Genomic DNA, 16,515 nt, shown 5'->3' on the forward strand with positions numbered 1-16,515 from the left:
TAAATAATGATAGGATAATTCTGTGACACACCCATGGGCAGTGTGTCGTAGCAGTGATCTTTAAATAAGCAGGTCTTGGGGAAAACAGACACCTAAAGACACTAGAAAGATTAAAAAATGCTCTTTTATTTACAGCGTGAAAAAGCAACATTCATAACACAAATACCAGGCTCCTCTTTGAGCTTTTGACTAGACTTTGAATATAAAGTCCTTCTCTATCAGTGACCAGCTAAGCTGCTTACTGGCAAAAAAAACCTAAGTCTCTCTCTGAGATTTTTTTCTCTCATAAAATCTCTTCCAAAAAAATCACATGTACACAGACCAAATAATCAGTTATTCTCTCATCTCCTTCCACTTGGTACAACTCATTATCGTGGATCTGCCACCAAACAATTGATACAAGACAACTTTGGAAACGTTAGCTTCTTGTTTTTCAATTGTCACTGACCAGTTGTTTTCTCACAATTGCTAAGAAGGCTGCGGGTAGTGGGTCCCATTGAATGTCCATTCACCTGGACATTGTGACTGGAAACCAAGTTGCTTCTTAAAGGTAAAAACATGATCATTACTTACTCAACTTTATAAGCCATATATAACCTTTGGGACTACTTGGCAAGCTTTGTGGGTGCACACTTGAGGTAAAGAAAAATTGTTCACAACCCATAAAAACCACACATCTATACAAACAGCTTTTATCTTTGTTAACAAAGAAGTAAAACACCGGGTTAAAGATTTTTGTTTATTAAACTGAGGTCCAGAAATAAGCGTCTGTGTGCAGCACCAGCACAAATACATCCTCCATCATGGGAACAGAACCCGATCTGAAGCTCAGCAAGTAAAGCTGTTTTAATAGCACCTGTCTCACAGGGGCACATGCATGTATGTTCAATTAGGAATCGACCATTACACACGTGATGTTTTATGAGAAGTTAAATTACTCGCATTTAAGGAATAGTTAAACTATTTTCATTTAATGAGGATAGTATTTATATAAACCGTGTGGAGATTATCATAATGTCATATTAATACCTTCGTAATGCAATTATTTGGACGTTGCAAAGTCAAGCATTCCAGGGGAAGGGGCTAAAGTAGTTAAAAGTTCCTTCACCAGCAGATTTAATTCAGATGGGTTTTTGATACTGAATAGATTAGTTTGAGTGTCATCTGAGTTTTAGGAGAGAGTAGGAAAGATTGCCTGGGCAGTAGCTTTTTTGTGTGGAAGTATGTTTTTGTAAACTGCGTCTGCTTTGTTTGGTGTGGTGAACGTTTTACGTTGCTTGAAGTGAATGTTTTTTTAGAACTGTCCCTAAATAAATCTTTCTCATTACACTTACAGTATGTGCTGTAATGGCTGTGCCATCATTTTGTTTTCCACTAGCCACAAGAATGTGACAGTCATAATGTCATAAAAGGGCTGCTTTTGACTCCCACCCATCCTTCCATTTTCTAACTGCTTCATCCAATACAGGGTTGCCGGGGAGCCAGACTTATTAGTGACAAAATCACAGTCACTGTCAGAACAGAGCAGGTCATGAGTCATATCTATATGAAAATTTAAACAGTGAAGCACTCACCTTAAAACTCTCATACTACCGTGTTGCTAATGAGATACCAGCAAATGAAAACTGGAATTAGTTTGCTTATGTTACTTTTCTGAGAAGCTGCTTGTTAAAGAATAGTTTAGAAATTAATTATCTCTTTATCTGAAAAAAATCTAGCTTAAAAGAAAATAACAGTTGTAGCATGTAGGATCAAGCTTTTTTACTTGTGCAGGGCAAGTTGTTGTTTTGCAGGAAATCTTTTGTGTTTTTTTTCTTTTCCTGAAGGAATAGAAAACTGAAAATACATGCAGAGACTGCCCTGCCTTGAACAATGAGAATTGCCATAGTTATAACAATACTTAGACATCCTGCTATAATGCTGTACAATGTGCATTTTATTTTTAATTGAGAGTGGTAAGCAACTACTAGAAACATTTCTAAAAACTTGGAAAATTAGAGAGCCAGAAATCTTTCCGATTTGGTAAGCAATACAGAAAGTAACTTGTTACTTTTTACCATAATCATTCTCGGTTTCTTGGATAAAGAATTAAAGAATGACAGTAATTATTTCTGTGTATTATTTCAAATCTAATTGCAAATACAAGAGAAAGAAATCTGGAAAAAAACATCTGTTGACTACTTTGAATCAAACAAACTCTCATTGTAAAAAGAACAGAGATTAATATTATTTTGCTGTTTTGGCTGGGGAATGTCTATAGAATATCTAAATATCTTTAATGTTTTGTTCTGTTCTCATGTCTACATCAGTGGGACTGAAGAGCAGCTTTGCAGTCACAAGCTCCAAAGTAATTTGTTTAATTCAGTCCTGAACAACATTAACAAGCAAGCAATCAGTGGCAGGATGAAACCTGTTTTAAGTTGAGTAGTCATTTCCAATGTTTATGGAAACTCACTCTGTATACAGAGAAACTTGAAGTGAATTTAATTGGTTATGCAAAACTTTGAATTTCAATAGGCGAGTTTTAAAATACATTTATAGTCTAGGGCAAAAATCAAAGAGAAGCGCATGAAAAATATTTTCATGTTTTCTTGGTTTCAAATGTGTTCATTAACATAATCGTATGATTATGATTATGTATGTTATGATTCTGTTTTCACTGTAAGTCTTAATTACAGCTTAGATAATGTTATGGAATATAAAGGTAGAACACGTCTTTTGTTTTTACACTAAGAAATACATTTGGTACATGACAGTTGTATGTGGAAGCAGCATTTTAATGGTGGATGGTAAATATTCATCATTCCGGTTCACTAATGCTAACAGCTGTGAACATCTGCTGTGTTGTGGCTTTTAGCCAAGAACATTATTGTCTTTGGAAACCTGTTTATCAGCCAAGAGTTTGCTATTATGTCTGTAATGAGACATTGTAATTACTTTGAAATTCGCATCTACCTGTGCTGCAATGGACCTAGATGACCCTTTACTTAGATAAATCCAGGAAAAGCACCAGAATTATCCTTCATTATATTCTTGCTAGTAGATGAACATGTGCAGAAACAGAATACTTGGGAGATTGGATTTTTGTATAAAAATGATCAGTTCCATCTTGGCTGGATGAGATCTTTGGATCAATAAACTACTATCTACCAAACAAGCCAGTTTTCCCAAATGGCTTCTTTTTGTTTGTAAACTTTGATATGCCTTTTTCTTGATTTTTGTGAGAAGTTTAATATTACACACCTCAAGGGGCTGTTATGCGGAGGATTGCACTTTTGGCAGAATTATCCAAACGCTATTGCATGTGTGTGTGGTTGTGGCAGCAAATTGCACTATAGCCACACAGTCAGTAATGAACTCAGCTCTTTTGAGGTTCACACACAAGACAGAAGCAGGTCCAGCGTCAGATTCTCAGAGGTCATTAAGCTTTAATATTAATCATGAAACAGGTGTCTTACTCAATGTTAAGCTGGGTGACTTCCGTGGTTAAGGGCTCTTGACCAATAACTCAAAGGTTGTAGGTTCAAATCCCAGGTCAGGCCCTGCTGTTGAACTCTTGTTCAAGGTCCTTCACTCAGACTGCAGACTTCAGGAAAATTGCACAGCTGTATAAAGGGAGTTCAGATTTTAGTTGCTTCGGATAAAAGCGTCATCCATTTTCTAAACTATTTTATCCAGGGTATACAGGGTCGCTGAGGAAGCTGGAGCCTAACCCAGCAAGCAACGGACGCAATACAGGATAGGAATGTCAGTCTGTCTCAGGGCACGCACACAGACACGAACATGCACACACTTACACCAGGGCCAAATTGGTCAAATAAATTAATAAAACGTTGGCGAGTCTCATTGTTCAACAAAAACACTTCTAGGATTTTACACCACATAGTACAGTGGTCTGATAGTGATCAGTCCCTTGATCTTGCCCTTGAGGAATGTTCATATCATTTAGTTCAAGCAGCCCCTTCTGGTATAGAGTGTGCTGTCCTGCAAAATGAGGCTGTACTGACCTCACTTTGAAGGTAGGGATGATATTGGGAGTAGGAGCACTATTATAAAGACAGCAAAAAAGCAGAAGGCCAAGAAATAATAAAACACAAATTAGTCAGGGCACAGTTCTGAGAATGCAGGCAAATAGATGGTTGTTGATAAAAGGAAAACCATTACCCCACATCAAGGGTCATGCCAAGTCTCGGTTTCCTTGGGAACAACCTCAATTTTATGTTCAAGCCTTTTGTTTTAGAATTTTGATTCTTTATTCCAGCTATTTTAGGTTACCTTCATGCCTGGTACAAGTGTTCTACTTGAGTTCCACCTGTTGGCCATCAGTGTGTAATAAAATAAACAGGTCCTGATGTGAAACTTAAACAGTGTCTAAAACTGAACCAATTATTTATGTCATGTTAGCACTGTAGTTTATAATAACCTTTTTTTTCCTGGAAGCCTTAACAGTTTTACAATGTCCTCCATATGTATTGGGACAACAGTCAAGTAATATGTATTTGTGATCATGAGATTAACATGAACGATATGTACATTACAATAAACAAGTAATAGGTTTATTCCATGCTAAAAAGAGAAGAAAGAAAACACAACATTTCGGCTGTGGAGCCTTCTTCTGGTGTAAGCACATGGTAATCTCATGAAAATAACGTCTATGCTCAAATGACGATTAGATTAGAACAAAAACATACTTTAGTAGAACACTTTCACTTTAAGTAGATTTCAGTGTAAAAGTCACGATCTGGTTATGTATGCTTTTTAGGCAATAAATCCATGAAATCTGCAACTTGCTGAGCTTTTTGTAATCTTTCCCTTGTTTTACAAGTTTTGTGCTTGTATATCCTCATTAGGAATCTGTGTGTAATGAATACTTCAGTATACAGAAGTATATTGGAAAATGTTTTTACACAAACTATATTCAATTAAATTGAAAAAGAAACATAACACATCAACAACAACCCCACTCCCACCCCTCTCCCACACAACATGTTACGATGTTATGATCTGAACCACAAACAACCTTACCATGATAACATGAATTGCCCATCTTCAACACTTCTCCCCCTTCCCACAGCTCCTGAAACATACAGTATCAGTTTGATGAGAGAGCCTGCAATAGGCAAACTCCTGCTTCAGCCTGGACACCATCAATACCCTGAACTTATCGTACTTATTATTCTATAAACAGAAATAGAAGTTTAGCCACTCACAACACTAGCCCTAATGATTCACCTTGTGCCAAGCTGATCCAACACATCTATTGTCTTTTCTGAAGTCATCACAGACTGTGAACACTTAGCAAAACTACTGATCTTTTCACACATAACACAGAAGCCATGGTTTGTCACTAAATAATATTGACAAAAACATGAAGGAGATCACAAAATACAGTGAAAATGGAGGAAACACACTATGGAGTGTGTATGGTACAAGGAGATAAACGAGGAAGAATGCTGTGCTGGTGTTCTGGAAAGATGGTGGTGGAGATGTGCCAACACAGTGACCAGTGCTGTGTTAGATCGTCTGTATCCGAGACTACGTCCATGACTATTGAAATTTTGGTATTCAATGATTCTGCATGCAAACTGAAACCCCACAAGCTGGAGCAGACTTCTATAATCTTTTGAGATTGCCGCAGCCATTTTGAGTTCTATTCCAAGCCTGTTCTTGGGTTGTTCTTAATTCAGATGTTTTCTTCAGCATGTAAAATGCTCCTCAATTTGATTTGTGTTACGGATTCGGTACGTGAAACCGAAACCAGTGAAAGAACCCACTTGCAGGAGCTGACAAAGCCTAGCCGTGATCCAAAGAAAGCCGAAGTCGAAGGAACGAGCCGAGAGTCCAGGGGAAACCAGAGATCCAAAAGGGAACGAATTACCGAAGCCAAAGCGTGATCCGATACCATAGACAATAGAGCAATCCGATAGTCCAGGGGAAGCCAGAGATCCAAAACAGAACGTGAGTAACGAAGCCAAGCCGTGATCCGAAAAACCGTAGTCAAAAGGGGAAAAAAACGTAAACCGTAAACCAGGAAGGACACAAGGTAGAAGTAGGAGTAGCGCAACCAGGAAGCTCGAAAGGAAAACCAATACTGAGCAAGGAGGTATGGAAAGACAGGTGTTTAAGTAGGATGAGACGGGGGTGTGGTGGTGAATAGGAAAACTGATAGGTAAACTGATGGAGTAAGGCTACGCCTACTTCTGCCTCTTCCGTTGCCGGGAGGCAGGGATCGTAACAATTTGTATCTGCTTGACTTTGCCAGATTAAGATATTCTACTTTTTTTCTCTGAAGAGCTGCTTAATTAAACTGGGTCATTGGCACGCTGTACCATGAATCACCAACAATTAAGTATGAAAGCATTTTCTTCTATATAACCTGAAAAAATTCTTAAAGTTTGTAAATCATTCTGCGCTACCATCATTAGTTACCACCTGTAGTTATCGTCAACAAAGATGAGTGAGCTGGTTCCAGAGGTGGCATTACCTGCACTGTGCTTCACAGATGAATTGGTGATCTGCAGCATCTGCAGTTTCTTTATTTCTCTCCATTTTAATCTTTTCACCACTTTGTTCAAGGTTTAGCTTGGCCTCATCAGTCTATAATATGTTGTTCCAAATCTCTCCTAGCTCATCTTATTACTTCTGAACAAATTCTGAAGAATGGCAGAGGTGATGTCAGGGCTGGGCATGCATGGCTGCCTCTGAAGCTGGCTCACTCATCTTTATTCATGATGCTTTCACTGTATACTTGTAGTCCATGTAGTGGCATAACACCATTGAACTTGGAGAAGCTACAGTAGTTTAGGCTATTTTTGGAATACCCCACTTGGCATATAGAATGATCAAAAAAGACAGGCGCTCAAGCATGCATCTATACGGCATGCATATCGATTTGCTCATTTTTGTTTGTATTATTTAAAAGTGAGATCCTCTATGGTCTTGACTATCCTAAAGCTTCCAGCTCATAGACACTGAGATGAGTTATTAAATGTTTGTGGAACAAAGCACTTTTCTTTCACTAAAATCTGAGTGAATTGATGGTCACATATGATACATTTCCTTTCATACATCACTATCTGCGATGCTAATAGTTCAGATTGAAGCAATCATGACTTGTTAAATGATTTATTTCATTTTTCCCTTGGAAATTTACACTGTACAAAATATGACTCTCTGAAGGCCAGAATGTTCCTTTTTAATTGTTTTTCTATTGAACTATTTCCTGTACTCTGAAAAACCAAGTTCTTTCATCCACAGCAAGTTCTGAGATAATGAATCTCTCTTCCACTCCCACTCAGGATACAGTAGAAAAATTATGTTTTAAAACATTCCTTCCGGGCCCTTAAATTCTTTGTTAGTAAATTTCATAAGGGTTAAAGTGAACAGTTGTCTTATCAAGAGATTACCATTTGCTTTGTTAACGCTGCTTTGCTCCTTATATTGTTATTATATTGTATAGTAATTGCCATATCCATTTATATAAACAATAAGATCAGGCAATTTTAGTATTTTGCTGGAAATACAAATCCATGGCAACAAGGGTTTTCCAGAAGACAACTGGTATTATGTTTTGTGGGTGAAATGTGAGTGTCTTAATTTGACTTCAGAAGTGAAATGTTACAAGATTCACAAAAGCGTCCACATATACATTCCTTCACTGTGAAGCAACAAGGTTAAAATGTTCTCAGTTTTTACTTTCTCCTTATTCTTTCAGAGGCTTGCATTGTTTGTCAAATGAGATTCCTATGACTATAGAAGAAAACCAGATGTTGTCTACATACACAGTTCGCAGGTCCTCTACTTATTGAGATCTAGATTCTGTATAATGGACATGGTAATCATGGCAATTGGGATAGAACTGGATTTACATTCATTTTAAAGAATGTTCAGGGTATTTTTGATAGTGCTAATTTGATTGATTGTTCATTTAATTGGAATGTTGTTACTGGATTAATATCAATGAAATTATAATATTAATTTTTATTATCTATTTAATCTGTGAAATATAAATCACTTGCTGAATATTTATCAACAAGGTATGACTTATTGGCATAGATTTCAGATTGTTATATTGATGTGTGATTTTCCTCTTTCTGAGACAAAAATGCAGAATTGCTTATACAGTGTCACCTTCTGTCTCCATTTCCCGGATCTCAAGAAGCAGTCCCTGGGAATTTGAAAGGGAACAACACACGAAAAATCTCAGTGTAAAATCAAGACATGTTCATGTATAACTAATGGCTCACCTAAGCTGGATAACGATAATGATGGTCCTAAAAGTGTATGGGTCCTTTTGGTGCTCTCCCATGGTTTTTTAGTTTGACTTTTTAGTTACTTCATCTGGAATTCTGTGCAATCCATATCAGTCTTTGACATGCTAACAATAGTGGGCTGTTTTCCCTGGCACATTTAGTTCCCTGCTGTTACATAATTCAGTTTCATGCTTCAATACAAATTGTTCTGGAATTATACTGAAACGTCCGCACTCCTTCAGGGAAGATGTGGAATGTCAGTTCTTTTCTGCTCCCATGAGCTCTGGCAGCGAGCCTATCTGCTAGTGAGAAACGAAGGTGAGCTACATGTATGTACGAAAAAAGGGGTGAGATTTAACCTCACGAAAAGCATTAGAGCACCTGAGACTCTGTGTGGACTGTGTGAGGGTGTTTGACACAAAGGCAGCCTACTAAGCTTCATTTGCAAATTAAATAAACTGACTCAACTTTACAGGCGATACAGTTTTGCAACGCAAATGCGCTGTTAGTAGAGCTTTTGTTACAGACTCTCTTCCCTCACTCTAAAATAGAAGCTTACAAATGATCTCATATCTTAAATTTTACCTTAACAATATGCTTTTGAGTCTGCCTTTCCTATCCGTATTGAACGACAGTTATCTTTGAGTTGTGCAATCGTTTGATGTGTGCCTCTTCTCACTAAAAGGACTTGAAAGGAACTGACTGTAAAATCAACTTTGTGTAGCTGAAAGGCAATATTACATTTTTCCAGCCGTTGATGTACTAGTTAAAGCAGAAGAGAAGATGCACTACTGCTAATGAGAAAGGTGTAGAAAGTCGAGTGAAAAAGACGCTATTCTCTGCTCACTTTATTAAGTAATTTCTCTACTATTCTGTCCTTACCCTGAAGCCCGGAGGAATGGTCAGGCACACAGCACTCTGCCAGCCTCCCTTGCTGCTGGTTCAAGTTTAATCTGGTCTGCTTTTTCCGTTAGAGGAAAAGTCATAACCCTGTCAGGTAAAGTGCTAGTAAATTCTTTGATGTCACGTTCAGTACAAAGATCAAGTAAAAGCATGTTGTTTCATGGGAAGGTTTTTCTCTGATTATGGCAATCTAAATGTTTCATCTAATGATATTGTCAAAAAAAAGATACTTTCTCTTTTGACTCCACAGCATGATCCATAAACAACACAGAAAATCCAATTTAGGAGGTACAATATTTGTGTATGTACTGTATACATATCAGGATATTAACTTGGTATGTGAAGGCTGGTTGCCTATCTTTTTGTATACAATGTAAATGTACTTTGGGGGGACTTTGAAGCATTTGACATTGTATATTTTAATGGTTTCCACCAAATGCTGATCAGTTTGTACTGCCAGATGAAAAAGTGATTTAACATTCCAGCATGACTGCTCAAGGAATCCATCTGTAAAAACAGTTTTCATTCCTTCATTTATCCGGAACATTCCATGAAGAACTTTGCAAGGTGGATTTACTGACACTGTATTTGGCAACTGATTTATTGTCAAGTGGCATCGACATAAATAAAGAATCTCAACTTTTTATTGTCTTTCTGTAATTGAATGTAGATATATTTTAAATTTTTTATTGTAATTGCTGTCACGTTTTTTTTTTCATTTAAAACAGATATTGAGTGATAATTTTGCGTACTTTGCATTATATTTCTGGAACTGTGAATAGACTTCAGTTTGACAGGTTGGTTGAGTTGCATGCACAACCTTTCATTAATTTTTTCTTGTTTTGTTGAATAATGCATAGGACCTGTATAGTATAAAAACTGCATTTAGAAATGCTTTTTCATAGGTATCAAACAATAGAGACTGTCTGTGCTAATGACCAGAATGAGTCAACCTTTTTTAAAGACAAACTTTAAGACATTTTGTTCAGAATCACTATATTGAGAAATTGATTAGATTTAGGTTTTTCTCAGTGAATGTGGTTTCTAAGAGATTTTCTGTCGGGTTTTAAGTAAAGACAGAGGAATATGTTTCTGAAGAATGATTATATTCATGTAGAATGCAGAGATCAATCATATTTTTCTGAAGTCTGGATATGTTTGAATTTCTTAATTTCTGTTGGGTTTTTTTGGACAGCTTGACCATGATTGTCTACGAAATTATCTTTTTTAACTGCAGCACTACACCTATAATGTGTTGGATTATGGAATTTCCCTCCTCTGTGCAACCTGTTTCATTATTTAGTGCTTAAAATTATGCATAAAACTCCACTGGTGGGAATATGTGGGAACAGTACTAATTTTGCTTTGTCACAGCAATTTAATTTTTATAATGCAATATAGAACACTTTTCTTGATGTGTGTCATCTCCTAAGTGTACCAAGATATTGTAAAGCTTTTTTTCTTCATTATGTTCATGTATGAGCTCACAAAATCCTATATGTCTTAATTTCAAATTATCATACGAGAACACACATTTTTTTTTCATGTACCGGCCAAGAACTAGTGATAAATATGACTTCTGAAGTAAACTAAATCAAGGTAATCCTAATATGTCGAGCAGTTTGAGGTCTCAACAGCTGTTGAGTTACAAGAATTTACATTGAGCAGTGAGCCAGTTTTCTGTGCAAGGTTCTCTTTGGCCGTTTGAAAAAAGATGATGGGTGAATGTTTGTTCTGCAGAAAAAGTGTTTTATATTCTCTGTCAAAGCATGACCATCTTTCAGGCTGAACTGGAGAGTTTTTCCCAAGGCAAAGCACTGTACATGGATGAGACTGACTTAACTTGCACCAGATAATGCTTCTTGATTATGATGTACCTGAAGATGAGAGATGTGATTTAGGATGTTCCAGTACTTGAAAGACAGTATTTTTTTTTCCTTACTTGAATGGAAGGAAGCTCACAGAGTGTTTTAAAAATATATATAATTTGTGTGATAAGCAATTCCCAGACTTCAGAAATTAGTTCTTATGTTCTACTGTCAGAGGGAATGGGTCTTGAGACATTTGGTTCTTGCACACTTAATATAGCAATGTAAATAGATTATATAAAAATACATAAATGCAGTGTACCGTATGTACCTGTGTTTAAATGAATGTTGCAAAAGTTAAGTATGAATGTACTGGTATTGTTTTGTTCATTCTCTACTGAGACATACATATGGCATTGTGGCAGGGGTTTAAAAGTAGTCAGCTGGAGAAGTATAATTTAAATAATTGCCTGACTCTTTATTTGTTCGTGAAAATTTAATGAAAAAAACATAATGGTATCATGAGAATTTGAAAAAATGTAGAATATTCTGAAATGAAACAACTTAAGGTTAGTTACAGAAATAGGTAATACATTAGATTTGTTTAACAGAAACTGTCTGTAAAAGAATTATACAGGATTAATTGTATTGCTAATCATAAGTACTGAATGATTCCTTGAATTTATACTGCACTTTCCATCCTGATGGATCCCAAAGAACTGGCATATAGGAAGGTACAGTACTCATTTTATCCACTATTAAAGTGCAGCAGACCCCTGGGTGACCTAATGCACTCATAATGTGCTAGCAGCATCACTAATCATCAGGTCAAGCAGAGAAATAAGAAACTACCATTTGAATTGAATTAAGCTCAAAATTTAGATTGGCTAGGTTTTGCAAGTCCAGAGCTGAATTAGGCTGGTATACTGGGGCACCCCTGCTCTTTCGGAAGGTACGAGTGATCTTAAAATATCTTTTTAAAGTGATCTTGGTTTAACCTTTCATCCTAGGAACGGTACATTCTCCAGCACAGTGCCCTTGGTAACTATACTGGGGCATTTTAGAATTCTTCTCAAGAGGGGAGAGTGCCACCTACTGGTCCCCCAGACCCACTTACAGCTGCTGCCTGGTTTTCCTTGGTACTTTCCATACCAGTTTTGCTCAGTTGCTCAGATCAAAGCACACTATAGTTCTCTCTTCTTGCTCAGGGTAAGTAATTAAAATTATTAAAATAGGACATAAAATCGGAACTCTAAACCACATTATTCTCTAGTGGTCTGGCTGGATTAAATTCAGTTTAAAGAGATGCTTGGAAATTGGCTCTGAAAAGTGTGGTCTGCGCTTCTCTCAAACTGAGGATTTTTGGAGTAACTTGAATTGTGCTGTGAGAAATGGTCTGCTGCTTGTGATGTGTGCTTCTCTGGAACAAAATCGGGAAGCTAAATTCTTGAAAAAAACAAAAATCATCAAACTTAAATAGAGCATACCCTAGAATATGCACCATAAATATTACAGAAGTTGTGATAGGAATTATGCAAATATTGCAATCAATACTGCCTGCTGGGAATATGTAAGGAGATCTAAAAGCTTTTCATATGTAATTTATGGACTTTTACCCACAGCACCTTCTAATATTCTCATTTATGTCTCTAAACAGTTTTAACTGACAGTTAAGTAGATTAGGAAATGCTAATTAGTCATTGTGCCGATTCAGATTTTTTGTTCACAGATGTAGCTACCACTGTCACAGTCCTGATTCTAAGTAAACAATTAAAAGCTAAATGTCACATTAAGTGCTTGGAGTATTCCTTTCCATGACATGTGGAAATAAACTTGTTTGGTTGGTCTTATTATGAGGTAAAATATTTTTTAATTATAACTAACAATTTATGTGTTATGCAACATTCAGTTTCAGTGCAATGCAGCTGAAGATGGCAGTGCAGATGAGTGTTGTTGATAATAATAGATGTTAGTCGGATATACTCAGTTAATGGTTTTTAATGTCCTGTCAGTTCGCCAAAAAGTAAGAATTTGTATCATAATGCATGTGTTGAATTTATTACAGATTGCTGGAGAAACAGGAATATGTATTTTTACCCTTACAGAGAGTATTGTACGCTGCAAAGCTCTGTGGTCTCTCACTTTCAACAATACATGAATAGCCACTTAGAAGTCACAACATCTGAGCAATAACATTTTGGAGAAGAAGGAGAAATATAATTTTGCAAGTACTGAAGCATCTGAGATTTGTGTGTTTAACGGTTCTTGGGTTTTCCGCCAGTTCGTCCCTCACTGCCTGGGCCCAAACCCGGGTCCCTGGCGTCACGCAACAGGGAACAGGTTACATTCTCCCCCTGCTTCGTTCACCGTACGGGCCACCATCGTAATGGTTGTTTGGGGTTTCCACCCTTGCCGCGGGGGCGCGCTGGGCCCGTCACCCAGAGGTCGATGGATAAGTGAGGGACGAACTGGAAAGGGCAGAAACCCAAAGAACCGTTACAGTAAATGTATAAATGTTATGAATATTACCAAACCTATGTATCGAATTATTAAAAATATAAAGTGAAATGGTATTATGTAATTATTATGAAATAATGCTCAGCTGTTTAAAAATAAGTATGGTATTGAGGCAAAAAGAATTCCACTGGTTCAAAGAATTTTTCAATATTGCCAATTTCTATGGAATATGGATATTAATTTCCTTTTCAATTAATAACAATAGAATAAAATGGTTTTGTCGTATTTGGTGGAGGCATCTTTCATTAATTAACTGGTATTTTCTACAGCTCTCGCCAATGTGAAGCTATGGGCAATCGATCGACAATGTTTTCAGACGATAATGATGAGGACCGGGCTAATCAAGCATGCAGAATACATGGAATTTTTAAAAAGGTTGGTACTTTTCAGGATTTTTCCTTTTTCTCCCCCCCACCCCATGCTGGTTTAATTCAGAGAAACCGCTGCCGTTTCCCAGGCAGCTCTGTGATCCCGCTCCTGGCGTTCATCTCTGCTGCTGGAAATAAAAAAGACACAGCTCTGCTGCTTTCATTCCATTATCAGTGGGATTCATTTGCATAATGATGTGCAAACGGAGAATGTTGCCTGAACTATTGAAAACCATATTTTACATATTAAAAGAATAAGCACGCATTGTTGCGCAGATACATTTGATAAAAGAAATATTCATCAAAGACGTCTGAAAATCATTGCATAATTTATGTACTTCTTTAAGTCTACAGTGGTTAGCTGTAACAAAGACTAAACACTATTTGTGAAAGGTGTCGAAGCATAAATTAATTATATTGGAAGGTTGTTTTGACGGGAGGGTTTAGTGCACCTGAGTGTGCATTCAGAAAATGAAATTATTTATTGTTCTATTTCAGTTTTGATTGTATTCCTATTTTAATCCTTAATGTACTGTAGATGTATGTCTTTTCCTATCATTTAGATTTCTTACATGATGTATACTTTTTTATTTAATTAGTTCATGATTTTGCCTTCCTTTAGAAAATATTTTTCATGCCTATTAATTATTACACATAAGTAATTATGAAAACTGCTTTAAAAATTCTCCTTATAGTGTAGGTCCTGAAATACTTTCCCTAACTGATTACAGGGAACTGGCAGCTCAGCAATGCAGCACCAATCCTTTGATGAGAAGCCATTTTTTAAAGGAGCTTGCGATCTTGGCTATGTTAATGGGATAGTTGTGCAGCCAGTTTCAGCTCAGTGAACTTCTGTTTAGGAATTCATTATGAGGAAAAATGACTGGATCACACACACGTGTTTTATAAAAATCCAACAATATAGATATTGGTACAGTGATATTTTTATTACTTTAATTTCAGTTATTACCCTTCTTATATGCATACAGTTGAAATTCATTTTCATTTTTTCATGTTTTGGTTTAAATACTGTACATCAAGCATGTGTTAAAGGATGCTGTGAATTTATTGAGGCACACAGTCATTACAGAGGAGTGGATATGAACTTCACCTCTTAACTAGTGAAGCTTACACAATTGTGAACAGAAAGAAGAAAGGCGTTATTTCTTTTTTGTTATATTGTAACAGTTATTTCTTTTAACAAAGAAAGAAGAAGCGTATGGCTACTTTTTGCCTGTTGATCACTTCCGTCCTGCTCCAGTAATCTTCAGGCTTTTGCCCTTCCCTAAAGAGAGCAGACTGGAGGGACTCTCAAACATTACAAAGCAAAACAAAAGCCATCATTCCTATCTAATGCACTCTTTCATTTCTTATTAAGATGCTTAAATCACAGAACTGGAGGAGAAGGTTTGGTGTTTTTAGATAAAAGCCAAGCAGAATAAATGTATTCTTCCTTTCTTGAGGCTGGGTCTCAATCTTGTGTAGCTAGTTCAGATTCTGGCTCCCTGATGACTGAGGTTTTCACTTCAGTGCTTTGTGATTCATGATCATAAGCCCCAACTGGATTGTACCGAGTCAACTCAGACTTGATTGAGGATTTTGCATCTGAGGATTTTTTTCAACATTTTATTTAAGAAAAGCTGTCAGTGTTCTCATGTAAATGCACGTTTCGTTGGGGTCTACTGTATGTGGCCCGACCGAGGAAACTCAGGCATTGATCACACTGTCTCTCCTCTTTCCAGGGCTGTATCTGATCTTTTAATGAGAAAAAGATTTCATGTCCTAATCACAATATCTGTAGCAAAGCCTTTACTGGAAGTCTTGCATGTTGGTGTCAGATTTAGGAAAAGCAGGAACTGATTTAAGTCAACTTAGCTTTTACTGGTAACTTAAGATGCTTTTTGTGCATTTCTGAGTAAGGAAGTGAACATGGGCTGTGGCCTTTCTGGGGAAATCAATAATCTGTTTTCACTACTTCCTTTTCAAAATGCTAATGGAAGCAGATATTAAATAAACATTATCTGATTCTGAAAAAGTATTTTTCATTTGGTTGTATTTCAGCCTTCTGCCATTGGCAGTAGTGCATTATATTGTTCAAAGATACCTGTGCAGACAAAGAAGGTGTTTCTGCGTAGACCTGTATAATGGCTATATTAATAATAACATGTTCTGAAATGTAAGGAAATCACCAGGTACTTTCACCCTTTTTTCTAAAAACCAAATTCTATGGTATGGGATTCTCTGCTGAAGTTGTAGTTTGGAGAAGCTAAAGTTCATTAAACACATCTGATTACTAGTCTTTTCAAATAAGACCTTACATAAGATAGCAATAAAGCTAAATGTGTTTTGACATTTAGAAAGTGTATTTGTGAAAATGATTTTTGGATAATTAAATCTGTAGTCAAGTGTATTAGGATGTATGAAACTCAGCCTTAAAATGTGCTTTTCTGTGTCATGTGTTGTGTTCCTCATTTGAGTTTCAGTAAGAAGTAACACCCTCTTGGGTGTCTTTAAAAAAAGGAATGAATACAATTAATGAACATTTGCACACAAAATGGTTATCTTGGTTGCAAAAAATGAGGCCTCTTATTAGACATGAACTACTTGTAATCTTGCGACTTGAAATGAGACCTTCTGTCAGGAGTTAAGAGTTAACCGTTTGTTTGC

General features: G+C 36.6%; 1 protein-coding gene across 2 annotated transcripts in view; it reads left to right on the forward strand.

Moving 5' to 3' along the window:
- Positions 1–16,515, forward strand: part of prkg1b (protein kinase cGMP-dependent 1b) — a 144,275-nt gene that overhangs the window by 73,394 nt on the left and 54,366 nt on the right. For both annotated transcript variants that reach the window (XM_088917041.1, XM_088917040.1), the window contains exon 4: positions 13,750–13,855. In XM_088917041.1, the coding sequence (XP_088773167.1) occupies positions 13,750–13,855 (106 nt within the window). The remainder of the gene's footprint in view (positions 1–13,749; positions 13,856–16,515) is intronic.

The sequence above is a fragment of the Atractosteus spatula genome, chromosome 5 (genome assembly GCF_055471065.1).
Source record: "Atractosteus spatula isolate fAtrSpa1 chromosome 5, fAtrSpa1.hap1, whole genome shotgun sequence".
NCBI classification, from domain to species: Eukaryota; Metazoa; Chordata; class Actinopteri; order Semionotiformes; family Lepisosteidae; genus Atractosteus; species Atractosteus spatula.